General features: G+C 48.2%; 1 protein-coding gene across 2 annotated transcripts in view; it reads left to right on the plus strand.

The window, feature by feature from the left end:
- Window positions 1-19,362, plus strand: part of LOC138349817 (brahma-associated protein of 60 kDa-like) — a 172,644-nt gene that overhangs the window by 39,648 nt on the left and 113,634 nt on the right. For both annotated transcript variants that reach the window (XM_069315593.1, XM_069315594.1), the window contains exon 3: window positions 11,427-11,559. In XM_069315593.1, the coding sequence (XP_069171694.1) occupies window positions 11,427-11,559 (133 nt within the window). The remainder of the gene's footprint in view (window positions 1-11,426; window positions 11,560-19,362) is intronic.

Below are 19,362 nucleotides of genomic sequence, written 5' to 3' on the forward strand. Positions count from 1 at the left end.
ATGCCAGGACACATTAGTTTGTTTCTTTGTTGTGTGGTGCTTCATTATAATATCTTTCATGCTCTTTTAGTGTCAATAATAATCTGAGATGCGAGAATCACCATCCCCCACACCATCCTCCACACCATCCACACCATCCCCCACACCACCCACACCATCCTCCACACCACCCACACCATCCCCACACCATCCCCAACACCACTAACACCATTCGCCCCCACCACCCACACTCCCCACACCACCCACACCATCCTCCACACCACCCACACCATCCCCCACACCACCCACACCATCCCCCACACCACCCACACCATCCTCCACACCACCCACACCATCCCCACACCACCCATACCATCCCCCACACCACCCATACCATCCCCCACACCACCCACACACCACCCACACCATCTCCACACCACCCACACCATCCTCCACACCACCCACACCATCCCCCACACCACCCATACCATCCCCCACACCACCCATACCATCCCCCACACCACCCACACCATCCCCCACACCACCCACACCATCCCCCACACCATCCCCCACACCACCCACACCATCCTCCACACCACCCACACCATCCCCCACACCACTAACACCATTCGCCCCCACCACCCACACACCCCACACCACCACCCACATCATCCCCCACACCCCCACACCATCCCTATTGAAGCAGCAGGCTTGGAAGAGTCTCAACTCGCCCGACAAAAAAAAAATGATGGGTTGACAGGTCTCCTCTCACACCTCCAGGACCCCCCCCCCCTCCACCCCCCAGGTACCCGGCCATACACATCACAATGCCAAGTCAGCTATTGTTTTCTACAGGAAACAATAAAACGTGTTAATGATTAATAATGTATATTAATACACAAAAATTAACATATTTTGGCATAAATATTTTACAGCTAAGATTGAGATTTATAATAGAGTATGAATGAGAGGTTTGGCAGCCATGCATGGTGAGCACCCTTTTCTCTCCACTTCCACCTCCCCTGACAACACCTTCCACCACTGACCCTACCTGCCTCTTTCCACCACCTGCCTCCCCCGACCCCGACTGCCTCCCCTGACCCCGCCTGCCTCCCCTGACCCCACCTGCCTCCCCTGACACCGCCTGCCTCCTCTGATACCACCTGCCTCCCCTGACACCGCCTGCTTCCCCTGACACCGCCTGCTTCCACTGACACCGCCTGCCTCCCCTGACACCGCCTGCCTCCCCTGACACCACCACAAATGATGCCAGCCACCTCACCAAGGCCTAACGTTCACACGACCTGTGCTTGTTTTATTGGCCTCCTCAAAATTTTTTTTAAATAGGTATTAGTACAGTATGTAGGCTGTTAAAGGAGGGAGGGAGGGATCCAGGAAACAACCCCTCCCCCCTCCCATGGCTCAGGGAGCGACTGGCCGGCCACACAATGCCAGCTGTTATCTACACCCCAATTGTATTAAAAATTCTGTGAAAAGGAAATGTGTTCAAACTGTTTAAAATTTGTACTGTATATATTACAATTTTCACCATTATTATTGCTCCAATATGACATTTTTTCTAATAAAAAGACTATTTTCAGTGTAGATAATGCGATAATTATCATTAAATTGACTCTTGGCATCTGACGACGAGAGGAGAGTGAGTGGTCTCTGTGGTCAGGTGGAGGAAGGAGGGTGGGGGCGGGGGAGCATGGAGGCGCCAGTCACGTGTTGCCTCTTCTGACACCACTTGCCTCCTGGCAACAACTCTCTCACCAATGCCCCCTGACACCATTCTATCACCATTTTTATCACCATTTCTCCCTAGAAACAATGGGTAAGGATAATAAAACACTACATAACTGTTTACACTCTGGCAAATCATAGTTGATGACAGCCAGCTCTGACGCTCGGCCTCGGTGACCGCTTGGACGAACATTCCTCACTTAATCGAACATTTGTATGTTCCACTGAACATTTGGTACCGAATTCAATTTGTTCGGCTCTTCCGGGAATTCGATAGAGCGGGGTTCGTTAGTCTGAGGAAGCACTGTATATATATGTCGTACCTAGTAGCCAGAACGCACTTCTCAGCCTACTATGCAAGGCCCGATTTGCCTAATAAGCCAAGTTTTCATGAATTAATTGTTTTTCGACTACCTAACCTACCTAACCTAACCTAACTTTTTCGGCTACCTAACCAAACCTAACCTATGAAGATAGGTTAGGTTAGGTTAGGTAGGGTTGGTTAGGTTCGGTCATATATCTAAGTTAATTTTAACTCCAATAAAAAAAAATTGACCTCATACATAATGAAATGGGTAGCTTTATCATTTCATAAGAAAAAAATTAGAAAAAATATATTAATTCAGGAAAACTTGGCTTATTAGGCAAATCGGGCCTTGAATAGTAGGCCAAAAAGTGAGTTCTGGCTACTAGGTATGACATATTATATATATATATATATATATATATATATATATATATATATATATATATATATATATATATATATATATATATATATATTATATATATATATATATATATATATTATATATATATATATATATATATATATATATTATATATATATATATATATATATATATATATTATATATATATATATATATATATATATATATATATTATATATATATATATTATATATATATATATATATATATATATATATATATATATATATATATATATTATATATATATATATTATATATATATATATATATATATATATATATATATATATATATATATATATATATATATATATATATATATATATATATATATATATATATATATATATATACAGTGGTACCTCGGAATGCGATTGTCCCTGTATGCGAGGTTTTCGGAAGGCGAGGTGTATTTACTCCAAAAATTTGTCTCAGAAGGCGAGGGTTACTTCGGGAGGCGAGTTTGGACGCGAGTTTGTTGATACGCGTACAGCCGACCTAGCGCGTTCGTCGCCCCTCCGCCCCGCCGCCCCTCAGTTTATTATTGTCTCGCGCTCAGTGACTACCCCCACATCAATTCTTCTCGCGGATTTTCAGTGTTTTGTTGGATTTTTGGTGATTTGTCTATACAATTTGTTATTATATATCTCACCATGGGTCCCAAGAAAGCCAGTGGTAAGGATAAAGGCCAGAAAGCTCATGTGAGGATGACAATAGAGGAGAAACAAGAGATCATTCGGAAGCATGAGAACGGTACACGTGTTGTTGAACTTTGTAGGCAGTACAACAAAGCCACATCAACAATATGCACTATACTTAAGAAGAAAAATAAGATTATGGGTGCTAAAGTGGCAAAAGGAGTAAGAACATTAACGGCACAAAGACCACAAATACTTGAAGAAGTGGAAAAGTTGTTATTAATTTGGATACACGACAAGGAGTTGAGGGGTGATAGTGTTTCGGAGGCCATTATTTGTGAGAAAGCCAGGGTGTTGCACGAAGACCTTCTAAAGAATACCCCTGCAACGAGTGATGCAGATAAGAAAGAGTTTAAGGCAAGCAGGGGCTGGTTTGAAAAATTTAGAAAGAGAAGTGGTATCCATAGTGTTACAAGGCATGGGGTTATGTGATGTGATTATGGAAGGGGACTCCCCTTCCAAACAGTAACTCCTCTCCTCCTCCCCCCTCCTCACCATCTTCCATACGCCTACAGCACTCGACAGCAAGGTAAGTAATAAATGGAACACAGTTTTGTAGGTTTATTTAGATGAATTAGGTAAATTAGGTATAAAAATTTAGTTTGATGTGGGGTTTTTGGGGTAGTCAGGAACGGATTAATTCATTTCCCTTTATTTCTTATGGGGAAATTAACTTCGGAATGCGAGTTTTCGGAAGGCGAGGCGTCTCCAGGAACGGATTAAACTCTTATTCTGAGGTATGCCTGTATATATATATATATATATATATATATATATATATATATATATATATATATATATATATATATATATATATATATATATATATATATAAATAAAATTTTGATTGGTATACTGGCTGGCAGTGCCAAAAGTTATCATAGAGGTCTGAATGGGACCCTGGCATGCTGTTCTCTTTTTAATTCTTGCAACCCCGACGAGCCTATGTTCATTCCATATCCCCAGACTATTCCCTCCATTATTTTCGTGAGGCTGGGCCCACATATCTGGTCTCCATCTTTGGAGAAACTGACAAACAGACATTCTCTTCTACAGATTGGTGGTGATATTGCTCTTTGTGGAAGTTTAGAAAAAAGTAATATCATAATTTTAGCAGTACAGTAGACTAGATTATTGATACTACTGATTACTTTCCCCACTGCACTGCGCCTTGAGGCTCTCAACAGGTGGTGCACAACACCACTCAGGGTTCTTATAGTTAATCAAGGGCAACATTCCCGGGTGTGAGAGCCTCAGTACTGAGTTAGCAACCAATTCTGGCGCATGCAGCATGAGCTAGCAGCATTGCTGTTCAGCTTTCGACCACAGCATCGCCTAAAACTTTCCAAATATATGTATCTAGTATTATTTAGCGATGATAGTATTACAGAAGAGCCTGACTGTGGTAGACTGTGTTCAGCGTTCAGATATCAGAGAGTAAATGCCGTTGAAGATGTTCACAGTGCTAGCCACAGCACTCTGCCATTATTTCATCCATCTAAAATTCTTCAAGCAATTCCTCATGTTCCTTTACAAAATAAACATAGGGAAAATTATTCATTTACATAATTTAGTGACTAGGATTCTGATAAAAGCAGGATTGTGGTGAGAATTAGCGTTGTGAATAAACTGTGGGAGGGGTACTGTTGGTAAGGGAGAGAGGAAGAGGTGGCATCGTTTGCTGGCTGTACATGTTATTGAACATGTTATTGTCTGGAATCATCACACCAGCTTAGTGGTTTGCTATGGTGAACACAAATGTAGATACTTGTATATAACGTGTGTATAGGGTGTAATAACAACAAAAGGCTTATGTTGGGAGGAGCCATTTAAGTGAGGAAGTGAGTTAGGCTGTCTGCTGTGTGACTTGTCATGCAGTGACCACTATGCTGTTTGGACACTATATTAACTTAGTTTTACAGTTATGGTGAATAAAACAGGTAGATAGTTACATATAATGTGTATATAGTGTAATTACACCACAAACATTATTGTGAGAGGAGTAATGCTGACAAGTTAGGTGTTGAAGAAGTGGCTTGGTGTGGCAGCTCTTGTTTTCTGGGGGGAGCCCCGTCGGCTCCTCGGAGCTTTACCGGCTGATATGCTAATGTCAGACTTTGGCATCAGTCATGTGTATGGAGTTCTAGGGCCTACCGGGGACCACGAGCCAGAACCTGGCCCCCTCAGAGAGGCATGGGGAGCAATGGCCTATAGAAACCCCCGTGTGGTTGGAAGCATTCTATGTCTGCCATCGACCGGGTCAAGCATCCAGAAAGGTAAGCATTCCAAAACAAACCCCTATTCTGGTGAAAATTGCTACCTAAGCCGAACTAGTGGAAAGAACTCTTCAACAAAAAACAAGGAAATTAGCATGACGTCATACATCACCGCGCCGCTGTCTGCGCAGCTCCCCCCTCCCCGGGAGGGGGAAGGGGGAGCCCCAGACCTCCCACGCCGGCTATCCACCCATCAGTTCTTCGGCTGATGCTATGGGCAACGGTTATGTGCTCCGGCTCCAGTGGTTGTTTCAGCACTGTACCTAGAGTGTGGTGTCTGTTTTCTAGGTGGTGCGTGAGCCGGGAGTGATTCTCCAGTACTCGGGCTGCATGCGCCTAGGGTTCCCTTCCCTAGGTGCCCTGTAAGTACTGCTCTTGGGGCTTGGGGCCACCTTCCACAAGTTCCTTGGGTCCTGCCCCTGCTTGGCCGTTTACTGCTTGGTTTTCGGCCGCTCTTTGTGTGCTCGGGTGTTCTGTCTCCCTTGTTCGCCTAAGAGTAAGGGGCAGTTTTTGCACTGGTGGGGCGCAGGGTACTGTGCAGCTTGTCTTTACCAATCATAGCGGCCGGCTCTGTTCCGCTTGGGTACGCTGTCCTCTTGCGGGGTTTTCTTTTTCTTTTTGTTTATCTACCTTGTGGGGGGGGGGTCTGCCTTCGTTCTTGCCCCTTGTGTCCCTTGTGTTCTGAGTATTTTCTGGTGGCACCCCCTGCTAGGTCCCCGTGAGTGTACACGTCCCGGGGGTTCAGCTCTTAGAAAGTTGTTTGGTAGCTTTGGGTGCCGGTTAGCAGTACCCTGCCTGGGATTACCTGAGCGCGAGTTCTCTTATAGTAAACGCTCGGGACCCTGGGAAACCCCTGGGGGCGCGCGGGTCCGATGGATGTGACCCCAGAGTCCCCCCCTCGCTTCCAGCGAGTTTGAGGGTTGCTCTCACCCTTTGTCTCTGGGTGACTCTGTTTTGCCTCCGTCTGCCGCCTGTGGGGTCGTTGACACCTTCGACCCGGAGTCCTGCGAGTTTGGTTGCTCGTTGTGGCTTGGTTACCCAGTTGTGCTAACAAAGCGGGTGCGGGCAGCAGGGGCGTTGCACTTGAGCCTTGGTGGTGGCAACGTTCTCGTGGTTTCCTCCCCGGGAGCCCCGGGGCTGCCCCGTTGTAGTTCGTTTTGGGACTTGGGGGTATTGGTTGCTTCGGTTCCATCCACGCCCCCTTGTCTTTCCCCTGGATTACCCTTCCTGCCTGCATCCGGTTCCTTACCGTCTGTAGGTTCGGGTCGGGGTTTTTGATGGTGTTGAGACTCGGGCAGTCTCGGGGAATTCCCCTTCCGGGGTAGTGACGGGGGCATTTGAGCCTGTTCCTCCAGCCGTGTTGTACGAGTCTGCCAGTGGCCTCCCTTCCTTAGTGTTTTCACGGCTGCCCCGGTTTTCTGGTACGGCTGGGGCTTTGGGAGAACGGCTCGGCCCCGGGGCCTGTCGTGTAGGTTCCCGGGGCTGGGGAGGGGCTGACTTGGGGGCCTTGGCCCCGTTGGACCCTGTGGTTTTTTTTTTATCCCCCTCTAGGCGGGGCTTGTGGTTACGCAGAGTGGGGTCTTTCCTCCCCACTCACCGTACGTGTTGTTGGGCGTCGGCCCCTCCCCGGGCTCGGTTCCTTGGCCTTTGAGTCGGTTGGTTCCATCCTTTGGGTGGATGTTTCCTCCCACCCCTTTTTGGGATGGTGTTTTCGTCATGTTTCCCCATTCGATGGGGTTCTGCGTGACTTCTGATCTCAGGTGTGCCTGCACCTTCGTGTGCCTTCGGGACTAGTGTTGGCTTCTGTGTTCTCGAGGGTACGGGAAGATTTTTCGCTACTTCCCGCATTATTGGAACGTCTGTCGGCTCCTCGTGCTTTTCGCCCTGTTGGGCTACTTGTCGCCCTGTTGGGCTACTTGTCGCCCTGTTGGGCTACTTGCCGCCCTGTTGGGCTACTTGCCGCCCTGTCGGGCTACTTGCCGCCCGGTTGGGCTACTTGCCGCCCGGTTGGGCTACTTGCCGCCCGGTTGGGCTACTTGTCGCCCGGTTGGGCTACTTGTCGCCCGGTTGGGCTACTTGTCGCCCGGTTGGGTTCCTTTTTTGGGCTCTTTGCTTCTTTGGCCGGTTTTATTGTTCCTGCTTCCTCTTTTGGCTACTTTTCTCGTGCAGTGGTCCTGGCTGGTGCCTTCCCACTGGGAGGGTGTGTGGTTCGGCCAGCTTGTTATGCACATGCGCCGTGGAGTTTGTTTTGGTCTGGGCGGTGTTTTAGTGCTGGTGTTTTGCGCCCTTTTTGCTACAGTGCTTCGCCTCTCGTTTCTTCTCCCTGGCTGCGGTATGTGCCCCTTCGCGCCGGGGGTGTCCTGGTTCCCAGTTGTGGGGAGGACACCGCGGTTTGCCCTGTGTCATGGGTGTAGACGCCTCCTTCGCCTCTCCCTGCTCTCCTGCGGGTCCGGCAGGGTCCGGCTCTGGCGTCTTCACCTGGCGGTGCTCCCAGGTTCTTCTGGGCACGGTTGCGTCGTGTCAAGTTCGTGCCACCATTCGCCAGGTGAGTTTCTGCGGTCTGGCGTCTTTTGGCCGGGCGCTGGATGCGGTGTTGTTTATTTACCTGTCTTCATTTAGGTATATTTTTGTATGACTGAGACCGTTCGCACACCAGTGACTGTCCCTTTTTTTCAACCCTTCCTGTCCCCCCTCATGTGCATGTCCAACCCATGCTGGAGTCATTCAGGGGACCCTCCTTTTTTAATGTTGTGAGGTGTGGGGGTTGTAGGGTTGGTTCTGTACTCACCTGGTAAGGCTCCTGGCTGTGCTTGCAGGATTTGAGCTCTGGCTCTTGGGTCCCGCCTATCTGGTAGAACTTGCGGGATAGTACCAGTGGAGTGCAGTGGTGCTATTGGCACATTTGGGGAACACTGTATTACCATCAGAGGTCTGTGCTTGTTACACGACATACTTGCGAGCATAAGCTTTCTTGCTGGTTCGTCTGTGGACTTCCTGGGCGCACTAGCCTGTTTTCGTATGGCAGTTCCGGCCCGTCCTGGTTGTGGGGGTATGTGGGCCGGTGGACTGCTCCTAGCAGCTGCCTGGTGGGCCACCCTCGGGCCGGTCTAGCCTGGCCTTGGGCCGGGTTTGAGGTGTGAAAGAGCTCCCAGTACCTCATCCAGCAGGTATCGAGCGGGGTTTTCTCCGCCGTCGGTCGCCTGGTGCAGGTTTCTGGGCCTGCAGGGTTTTGTCGTGTCTCCGTTGGCCCTGTCTGGGGTCTGCCTGCTCCGTTCTCTGCCTTTGCAGAAGGGAGTTGCTATGTACATGTTGCATGTTGCAGTGGTGCCTGTTGCTGCTGCTGCACGTGTGCATTGGTACCGTGTTTCACGGTGGCGTGTCCTTGTTGCTGTGTCCGGTTGTGGAGTGGCACTTTGCTGCCGTTTTGTGCCTGGGGATTGCGTGGGGTTTTTTCTGTCCCTGCCTGATTGTCCACCCCTGGTTGTTCTCCTGGGGTTTTTGTGCTTCTGCTCTTTCTTCCTGCCTCCTCTGCAGCAGGGATATTCTGCGTGTGTTCTTAGGCGTTGGTCAGCCTGTGTCCTGTGATGTGCTTCTTTGTCTCGGTCTATTGCAGTTGTTCGTACCCCTTGGTTCGGGTACTGTTCTGGCAGCAACCCTTCCGCCTTCTTTGGTTTCCTAGCTTGCCCTGCTGTTTTTTTTTTTTTGGGGGGGGGGGGGGTCGTGTGATGTCTCACGTCGGACCCGTCGTTTCTGAACTCCTGGCGGGCTTGCATGCTTTGGGGAGTTTTTCTGTTCGGTAGACGTTCCATCTCCTTGTACCGCCTGGATTTCGGTGGTCGCGCCCGAGATCTTCCCGCGGCTCCGCCTTTTTCCTGGGTTCGGAGGGGCCTTGTCGGGGCTGCTTATGTTCTGGCTCGTGGTCTCGCCTCCGGTTGGTGGTCGGGTGGCTTCGTGGTAGGTGTCCCACCTGCGTGCTTCTCTTGGCGGCAGTATGGGGTATTTTGGCGGTCCTTCCTTTTCCTGTCCCTTCTTAGGTGGTTACTCTTGTTGGCTTGGTTTACTCTCGGCTTGGTTTTCTGGTGGGGGTTGGGGGCCGTCGTCTTGCCCCATACTGTCGCCTCTTTTCATGCGGCGCGGGCGGAGCCGCTTCAGCTTGCTTTCGGTCTTGGTGTTGCTTCTGCACCGTTAGTCAGCTGTTTGGTGCGTCGTTTCACCTCCGGCCTGTTCGTGCGCCGCTTGCACCATCCTGGTCTCTGGTCAGCGTGCTCTGTCTTCTCCTCGGTTGGTAGTGCCCCTTCGGTTTTAGCGTTTTGGTTGTTTGGTGGTAGCAGTCTCCATCTTTTCTGGCGCGGGGTGGGGCTGCTGCATTCTGGAGGGGTCCAGGGTTTGTTGGTGCTTCATTGGTCGGGCCGGGGGTGTGTCGTTTTTGTGTTCAGTGGCGGCCCTCCACTGTTGTTTGTGTGCCACGGCGTTTGGGTCCGGAGCGCGTTTTGCGTTGATCCGGTTCTGTTCTTCCCGGTTCGCGGGTGATAGTGTCCCGGGTGGTCAGCCGTGCTCTTGCGGCTAAGCTGCCTGTGTTCTTCCCTCATGCCTGTGGCGTTCGTGGCTTTGCTGCTCTCGCTGCCCTCTGGGTGACATGGCCTTGCTGCTCGTGGTTCTCGTGTTGTTCCCGGGATTTTCGGGGCTATGGCGCCTTGGGTTGGCGTTTGCTGCCGGTTGTCTCGCCTCCTTGGGGGGTGCGTGGTGTCCGCCTCCCGGTTCTGTCCCTTTGACCTTCCTCTGTGAGTAGTTAGCTCCGGGGAGCCGACGGGGCTCCCCCCAGAAAACCAGCGTTGAATGTAATGAAACGCCATTTTCTGGGTGAGACCCGGAGGCTCCCCGGCAACCCTCCCTCCCTCCGGTCGGCGTTTTTCGCGTGTTTTGACATCCAGCCTCAGAACTGATGGGTGGATATCCGGCGTGGAGGGTCTGGGGCTTCCCCTTCCCCCTCCAGGGGAGGGGTGAGCTGCGCAGACAGCGGCGCGGTGATGTATGACGTCATGCTAGTTTCCTTGTTTTTTGTTGAAGAGTTCTATCCACTAGTTCGGCTTAGGTAGCAATTTTCACCAGAATAGGGGTTTGTTTTGGAATGCTTACCTTTCTGGATGCTTGACCCGGTCGATGGCAGACATAGAATGCTTCCAACCACACGGGGGTTTCTATAGGCCATTGCTCCCCATGCCTCTCTGAGGGGGCCAGGTTCTGGCTCGTGGTCCCCGGTAGGCCCTAGAACTCCATACACATGACTGATGCCAAAGTCTGACATTAGCATATCAGCCGGTAAAGCTCCGGGGAGCCTCCGGGTCTCACCCAGAAAATGGCGTTTCATTACATTCAACGCTGGTTTTTTGCGCTCACCATACGAACTTAGTGGTTCGCCATGATGAACACATATGTAGATATGTATATATTATGTGTGTATACTGTATAGTGTAATAACAGCCAAAAACACTGATTGATCATAAAATATAATATATATGTCACATATATGAGCCCCATAATTTTGGTCATAGTGATGTTCCACACATTGAACTATATAAATTCCACAAATTGCATACTTTTGAATAATATTACAGCATAGAACCAGGGAAGATACAAATGAGAAACATCAAAATAGTTGTGAAATACTGTATTATATTCGCGGCAACTGCCGTCTCACGGGATGGCCAGGCCTAGTGACCCTGAGCGCTCCGTCGCTCTGTGGCCATAATATGCTCAACTTCCTAGCTCCATCACGATTAAAGTATGTCACATACAATATTTTTTTTTAGTTCCCCGTGATCAGAGAATGCATTTTAACAATAAAATAAGAGAAAGTAATTTTTTGGAAAGAATTTATTTTCGGTGCACCTCGGATGTGTGGTATTTTAATGCAGAGCAGTGCAGTGGTTAAGTTCTTAAGCTTCATGTCTTGTTCTTATGGCCTCTCATAGCAATACTTTTAAATCCACAGTGGAGGAGGTAGTGGGGGCAGCAGTGGTGGTGGTGGACCTCCACCTACCAACCAGGGAGGTGTCCCTTCAGACTATTCCCATGGAAGTTCTAAGAAGAAGAAGAAATTAGCAGAGAAGATTCTACCACAGAAGGTATGTTGATATTGAGTAGCAATGCTGTAAAGTTGTTTAACCCCTTGACTGTGCAGCCTCCAGATATGACCCCCCCCCCCCAGTGTGCAGGAAATAAAATCTCTGGAAAAAATTCTTTTCTGTTTTTAAAGTGTCAAAAACCCTTTCCTGAGTAAGGGTATGGTAACAGAAGGTCGAAATTGTAAGTACTTTAGCTGCTATAGGGTCCATAAGTGCGTGCGTGATGTCATCATTTCCTGGTCGCCCGTGGCATACGCCCCCGGGGCCGGTAGGGCGCTCGGGGCAGGATGCGCGAGTTGTCACGAATATATTTTTGTTCATTTTCTACGCACAGTTCCAAATACATTTTATATGCTTTTACATGCCAATCCTATGTATAATGAACACGTAAACTATATTATGGCAGTAGAACATCCGTACTGTCCGAAGACACTGTGTTATGTGCATGACACATGTGTACACATATCCTACACATATTTCCATTGTATTATACTAATTTATGTATATATACAGATTATTTACATACTATTACACACTATATACATTCACCATGAACACACTCAGAACTCCGCGAGTGTCAGCTGCCACACCCTCACTCCTCCAACATCCAGTCTCTCCCCTCACTCCTCCATCTTACTCGCCAACATTGCTCCTCCCACTATACTATTATTGTTTGTATTACTACTACCTATTTACACATGTTATGTATACCTATCAACATGTTTTATTCACCAGAACTATGAATGTAAGCCAAAAAGTAAGTTGTGTCCAAACTTTACAGTGGCCAGCATACACTGCATGAGAAATCACACAGCAGCCAGCAGACGATGCTACGATTACGTCACCTTACCTTACCTTGAGGTGCTTCTGGGGCTTAGCGTCCCCGCGGCCCGGTCGTCGACCAGGCTTTCTGGTTGCTGGACTGATCAACCAGGCTGTTGGATGCGGCTGCTTGCAGCCTGACGTATGAGTCACAGCCTGGTTGATCAGGTATCCTTTGGAGGTACTTATCCAGTTCTCTCTTGAACACTGTGAGGGGTCTGCCAGTTATGCCCCTTATGTGTAGTGGAAGCGTGTTGAACAGTCTCGGGCCTCTGATGTTGATAGAGTTCTCTCTCAGAGTACCTGTTGCACCTCTGCTTTTCAACGGGGGTATTCTGCACATCCTGCCATGTCTTCTGGTCTCATGTGATGTTATTTCTGTGTGCAGGTTTGGGACCAGCCCCTCAATTATTTTCCACGTATAGATTATTATGTATAATCATAATACACCCACCTGCGCTCAAGGGAGTACAGATTTAGGCTCTTTAGTCGGTCCCAGTAGTTTAGATGTTTTACTGAGTAGATTCTAGCAGTAAAGGATCTCTGCACACTCTCCAGGTCAGCAATTTCTCCAGCTTTGAAAGGGGCTATCATTGTGCAGCAGTGCTTCACTCTAGAGAGCACAAGCGTTTTGAAAAGTATCATCATCGGTACAGCATCTCTAGTGTGAAAAGTTCTTGTTATCCAACCTGTCATTTTTCTTGCAGTTGTGACGGCTACTTTATTGTGTTCTTTAAAGGTAAGGTTTTCTGACATGAGTACACCCAGATCCTTTACATTGCCTTTTCGTTCTATGTTATGATTTGCCTAAGTTTTGTACGTGGTCTCCGTTTTTATATTTTCATTTTTTCCGTAGCGCATGAGCTGGAACTTCGTTAAACACCATATTATTTTCTGTAGCCCATAGAAAGACCTGATCTACATCTGATTGGAGGTTTGCCGTGTCCTCTATGTTGTCTACTATCATGAAGATCCTAGTGTCATCTGCAAAGGATGATACAGTGCTATAGGTTGTATTCTTGTTTATGTCCGATATGAGGATGAGAAAAAGTACTGGAGCAAGCACAGTACCCTGGGGGACTGAGCTCTTCACGGTTGATGGGCTGGATTTTATTTTGTTGACTATTACACATTGGGTTCTGTTAGTCAGGAAATTGTAGATCCATCTGCCTATTTTTCCGGTAATTCCTTTTGAACGCATTTTATGTGCAATAACACCATGGTCACATTTATCAAAAGCTTTTGCGAAATCTGTGTAAATTACATCAGCATTTTGTTTGTCTTCCATAGCATCTAATGCCATATCATAGTGGTCCAGCAACTGCGACAGGCAAGAACGCCCTGTTCTGAAACCATGTTGTCCGGGGTTATGGAGATGCTGTGATTCCATGTATTTTGTGATCTTACTTCTTAGCGCTCTCTCAAATTTTTATGATGTGCAATGTTAGTGCTATCGGTCTGTAATTTTTTGCCTCTGCCCTATTTCCTCCTTTATGGAGTGGTGCTATCTCTGCTGTTTTTAGTATGCCAGGGATAACGCCAGTATCTAGGCTTTGTCTCCACAGAATGTGAAGGGCCTGCGATAGTGGTTTCGTTTCATTTCCTGGTGAGGGAGGTTTCACCTCCCTCACCAAAACCGCTCCTCCCAAAATACTCCTATTGCTGTTACTATACTATATACGCCCATTGTATATACCCATATACACGTGTGCTCACTAAGCTAGTATGATGAACAAAACAAAGGGGCTGCCACACACACAGTGAGGCTACCTTGATTCTCTCCCTTGCTCCCTCACCACAATTCCTCCTCCCACAATACTACGCACATATGTACATTGGTATATACACACATTGTATATACCCATGTACATATGTGTTCACCATAGTGGACCACTAAGCTAGCAAAAGCAAAACAAAGGGGCTGCCACACACACAGTGAGGCTACCTCGATTCTCTCCCTTGCTCCCTCACCACAATTACTCCTCCCACAATACTACGCACAGTGCTTATTATCACCGCAATCCTGCTGTTATCACAATACTGGTCTCTAAATCCTGTAAATACATAATTGACTACAAATTTATTTTGTAAAGGAACCTAAGAAGTCGTTTGAAGATTCCTAGATGGACGAAATAATGCTGTGGTGCTGTGGCTAGCTCTGTGACCATCGTGAACAGCATTGAATCACTAATATTTGAACATTGTACACAGTCATTATCACACTCAGGTTCTTCTGTAATACTATCATGGTTAAGTAATACAAGTTATATATATATTTTGACATTATTAGGTGATGCTGTGGTCACAAGCAGAACAGCAGTGCTGTGAGCTCATGCTGTGTGCGCCGGCCTTGGTTGCTCACTCACTACTGAGACTCTCGCACCAGGGAATGTGGACCACAATATTTTTTCAAGATGGCGTCTGTTTACAAGAGCCCTGAGGAAGCTAATGTGAACCCCATGTAACCGCGGGAGTTTTGAATGGAACGTGAAAAATACAAATACCTGGAGGCGCGTAGCGCACCCCAGACGTGGGCCTGCAGGCGCGTTGCGCAGTTAAAAGGTTAAAGCAAAACAAAAAAATAAGTGTAACCTTAGAATCAGTTTTCTAACCTTAGAGTTGGCATGTGTTTTCACTTGCAGTCACTCTAATGTGTTTGATCCTATTGATGACTTTATTCACCTTGCATCACCACTTAACCCCCTTAACTGCATGGCCTCCAAATATGACACCCCCCCCCCATCCAGTGTGCAGGAAATAAATTCTCTGGAAAAACTTCTTTTCTTGTTTTGAAAGTCTCAAAAACCCTTCCGTGAGTATGGGTATAGTAACAGAAGGTCAAAATTGTACGTAGTTTGGCTGCTATAGGGTCCGTAAGTTCATGCGTGATGTCATCATTCCCTGGTCGCCTGTGGCGTACGTCCCCGAGGCCGGTAGGGTGCCTGGGGCAGGATGCACGAGTTGCCGCGAATATATTTTTGTTCATTTTCTGCGCACAGTTACAAATACATTTTATTTGCTTCTACGTGCCAATCCTATGTATAATGAATACTTGCACTATATTATGGCAGTAGAACATCCGCACTGTCCGAAGACACTGTGTTACGTGCATGACACTTGTACATATATCTGGCACATATTTCCATTGTATCATGCTAATTTATGTATATATACAGTCTATTTACACAGTATACACTATTACACTCTATATACATTCACTAGCAACACACTCAGAACTCCGCGAGTGTTGGCCTAGTGGACCAAACTCACAAGTCAAGCCTGGCCTCGGGCCGGGCTTGGGGAGTAGAAGAACTCCCAGAACCCCATCAACCAGGTATCAACCAGGTAGCTGCCACACCCTCACTCCTCCAACATCCAGTCTCTCCCTCACTCCTCCGACATCTTACTCGCCAACATTGCTCCTCGCACCATACTGTTATTGTTTGTATTACACTATTTACACATGTTATGTATACCTATCTACATGTTTTATTCACCAGAACTATGCAAGTAAGCCGGCATTGTGTCCAAACTTTACAGTGGGCACCCCATACTCTGCATGAGAAATCACACAGCAGCCACCAGATGACGCTATGATTACGTCACCTCTCTCACCAAAATAGCTCCTCCCAACATACTCCTGTTGCTGTTATTACACTATATACACACATTGTATATACCCATGCACATATGTGTTCACCATAGCGAACCACTAAGCTAGTATGATGAGAAAACAAGAGTGGGTGCCCCACACACAGTGAGGCTACCTCGATTCTCTCCCTCGCTCCCTCACCATAATTCCTCCTTGCACAGTACCATGCATAGTGCTTATTATCACCATAATCCTGCTGTTATAGCAATACTGGTCAATCCTGTAAATACATAATTGACCAAGATTATTTTGTAAAGGACCCTAAAAAGTCGTTTGAAGATTCCTAGATGGACGAAATAATGCTGTGATGCTGAGGCTAGTGCTGTGAACATCGTGAACAACATTGAATCACTAATATTTGAACATTGTACACAGTCATTATCACACTCAGGCTCTTCTGTAATACTATCATGGCTAAATAATACAAGTTATATATATATTTTGACATTATTAGGCGATGCTGTGGTCACAAGCTGAACAGCAGTGCTGTGAGCTCATGCTGCGTGTGCCAGCCTTGGTTGCTCACTCAGTACTGAGGCTCCCACACCCGGAAATGTGGACCACGATTTTTTTTTAAAGATGGCGTCTGTTTACAAGAGCCCTGAGGAAGCTGATGTGAACCCTACGTAGCCGCGGGAGTTTTGAATGGAACGTGAAAAATACAAATACCCAGAGGCACATAGCGCACCCCAGACCTGGGCCTGCAGGCGCGTTGCGCAGTTAAAGTGTTAAGAGTCTCGTACGTTTGATCTCCCACATTGCTCTTTTAATGAATATTCTGTTGGCATTCTTTAAAATTTTCTTTTCTTCCGCCTATCTGTGTTCCCTGTTTTTTTTTTCCCCCCTCTGCTGTCCCCAGCTGGCTGTTCTTGTTGAGTTAACTCTCATTCTTTCCAGCATTCTTTTTTTTTGTGATAGCAAGTTATTATTGCTTTACTTTTTGAGAATGAAACCATCATGGTAATTTCCTTTGGAAAGTTTCTAGGGTAAAGTTGCTGCTCTTTGGACATGGCACTGAAAAAGCTGTGACCCCTGCCCCAGTACATTGAACCAAACATCTAAAATGAGAGGAACTTTTTGAATATAGATTGCCACTTGCTTTCTGAACCCCTCGGGACTGAGACTGAATGGATAATCTGTTGTGTGGTGTGATAAGTGGATCGTCATCCTGAATAGCTAGGGGAAAAAATTGAGTTTTATTGCAGAGATTTGACAGTGTTATGTTTGTACTCACCTCATTAAGAAATTCTGGTCTGCTTCTTAACTTGAAGATTATAGTTGACGAAGCATTGTTATTTAGATAGAAAAAGGTGGTGGTGGTGGATAACGTTAGTGTTGGGTTGACTGAAGTGGAGAGTAATGTTGATGAGGCAACCTCAGCAGACTGCCTTTCACCATGTACTCTTTATGTACCTAATGCCATGGCAGAGTTTAAAGCTTCTGAGCCATCTATTAGTGTATGAACACTGCTCAAGTGGTGCTGTGTACAGTCACTGGGCAAACTAATTCCAGCTTTATTGCACATTTCTGGGGGGAGCCCCGTCGGCTCCCCGGTGCTATCCCAGGCTGATATGCTAATGTCAGACTTTGGCATCAGTCATGTGTATGGAGTTCTTAGGCCTACCGGGGACCACAGCCAGAACCGGGCCCCCTCAGAGAGGCAAGGGGAGCAATGGCCTATAGAAGCCCCCGTGTGGTTGGAAGCATTCTATGTCTGCCATCGACCGGAACAGACACCCAGAAAGGTAAGCGCCTCAAAACAAACCCCTATTCTGGTTAAAATTGCTACCAAAAGCCGAACTAATGGATAGAACTCCCCAACAGAAAAACAAGCAAACTAGTGTGACGTCACACGCCACTGCGCCGCTGTTTGCGCAGCTCCCCCCTCCCCGGGAGGGGGAAGGGGGAGCCCCAGACCCTCCATGCCGGCTACCCACACCTCAGTTCTTGAGGCTGATGCTATAGGCGAAGGTCGTGTGCTCTGGCTCCAGTGTCGCTACAGCACTGTGCTTTGCGTGTGGTGTTGGTTTTTGTGGGTGCGAGAGCCAGGAGTTATCTTCAGTACTCGGGCTGCATGCGCCTAGGGCTTCCTTACCTAGGTGCCCTGTAAGTACTGCCCTTGGGGCCACCTTCCACAGGCTCCTCGGGGTCTGCCTCTGCTGGTCCGTTTTACCTTTTTGGTTTTTCGGCCGCCTGTTGGGCTCTTGGATGTTCTGTTTTCCCTTGTTACCGGCAGGTGAGAGGCAGTTTGCACTGGTAGGGGCGCAGGGTGCTGCACAGCTTGTATTCCCGACATAGTGGCCGGCTCTGTTCCTTGGGGGTTCGCTGTCCTCTTGCGGGGTTTTGTTTTTCCTTTTGTTTTTGCCTGGTGGAGGGTTCTGTCATATTATTCCATTAGTTTTTGCCCTTCCACTGTTCTCCTCAGTGGCGCCCCCTGCTAGGTCCCAGTGAGTGTACACGTCCCTGGGGTACAGCTATAGAAGTTCGCTTGGTAGTTTTGGGCACCGGTTAGCAGCGCCCTGCCTGGGACTACCTGAGCGCGACTCCTCTTAAAGTAAACGCTCAGGACCCTGGGAATCCCCTAGGGGGCACGTGGGTCCGATGGATGTGACCCCGGAGTCCCCACTCGCTGTGTGCGAGTTTGAGGGTTGCTCGGTCCCCTTGTCTCAGGGTGACCCTCATTGTTTTTGCCTCTGCCACGCTGCCTGTTGGGTCGGTGATACTTTCGACCCTGAGTCCTGTGGGTGTTGCTGCTTGCTTGTGACTCAATTTACCCAATCCTCTGATTCTCTTCGGGTACAGGCGGCGCGTGCGTTGCAGTCTACGTTTCGTCTGTTGCAACGCGCTTGGTTGGTTGCTCACCCGGATGCCCTGGGGCTGCCCCGCTTTGCTTTTCGAAACCCAGACTTGGGGTTGGGGGTCGCTTCGATCCTGGTTCAGTTCGCACCTCCTCGTCCTTCCCCTTCTGTTCGTTCTGGCCCCCCCCCCCCTGCTTCCAGCCCTGAAGTGTCTGAGGGTTTCAGGGTCGGAGCAGGGGTTACTTGATCTCGAGACTCGGGCAGCTCCGGGGGGGGGGGGGGGGGGTTGCCCCTTCCGGGGGGTGGGGGGGCAGAGGCATTCGAGTCTTGTCTCCTGGCCGAAGCTTCTGGGTCTGACCAGTGGGTCCCCCTTCCTCCAGCTTTTCCGGCTGCTCGGTCCTTGTCTTGTGGGGTTGGGGCTTGGGGGAGAGGACTCGGCCTCGAGTCCTGTGGTGAAGGACCTTGAGGCTGGGGAGGGGCTGACTTGGGGGCCTTGGGCCCCGCTGGACCCTGCCTGGGTTTTTCTTCCCT

The sequence above is a fragment of the Procambarus clarkii genome, chromosome 81, assembly GCF_040958095.1.
Source record: "Procambarus clarkii isolate CNS0578487 chromosome 81, FALCON_Pclarkii_2.0, whole genome shotgun sequence".
NCBI classification, from domain to species: domain Eukaryota; kingdom Metazoa; phylum Arthropoda; class Malacostraca; order Decapoda; family Cambaridae; genus Procambarus; species Procambarus clarkii.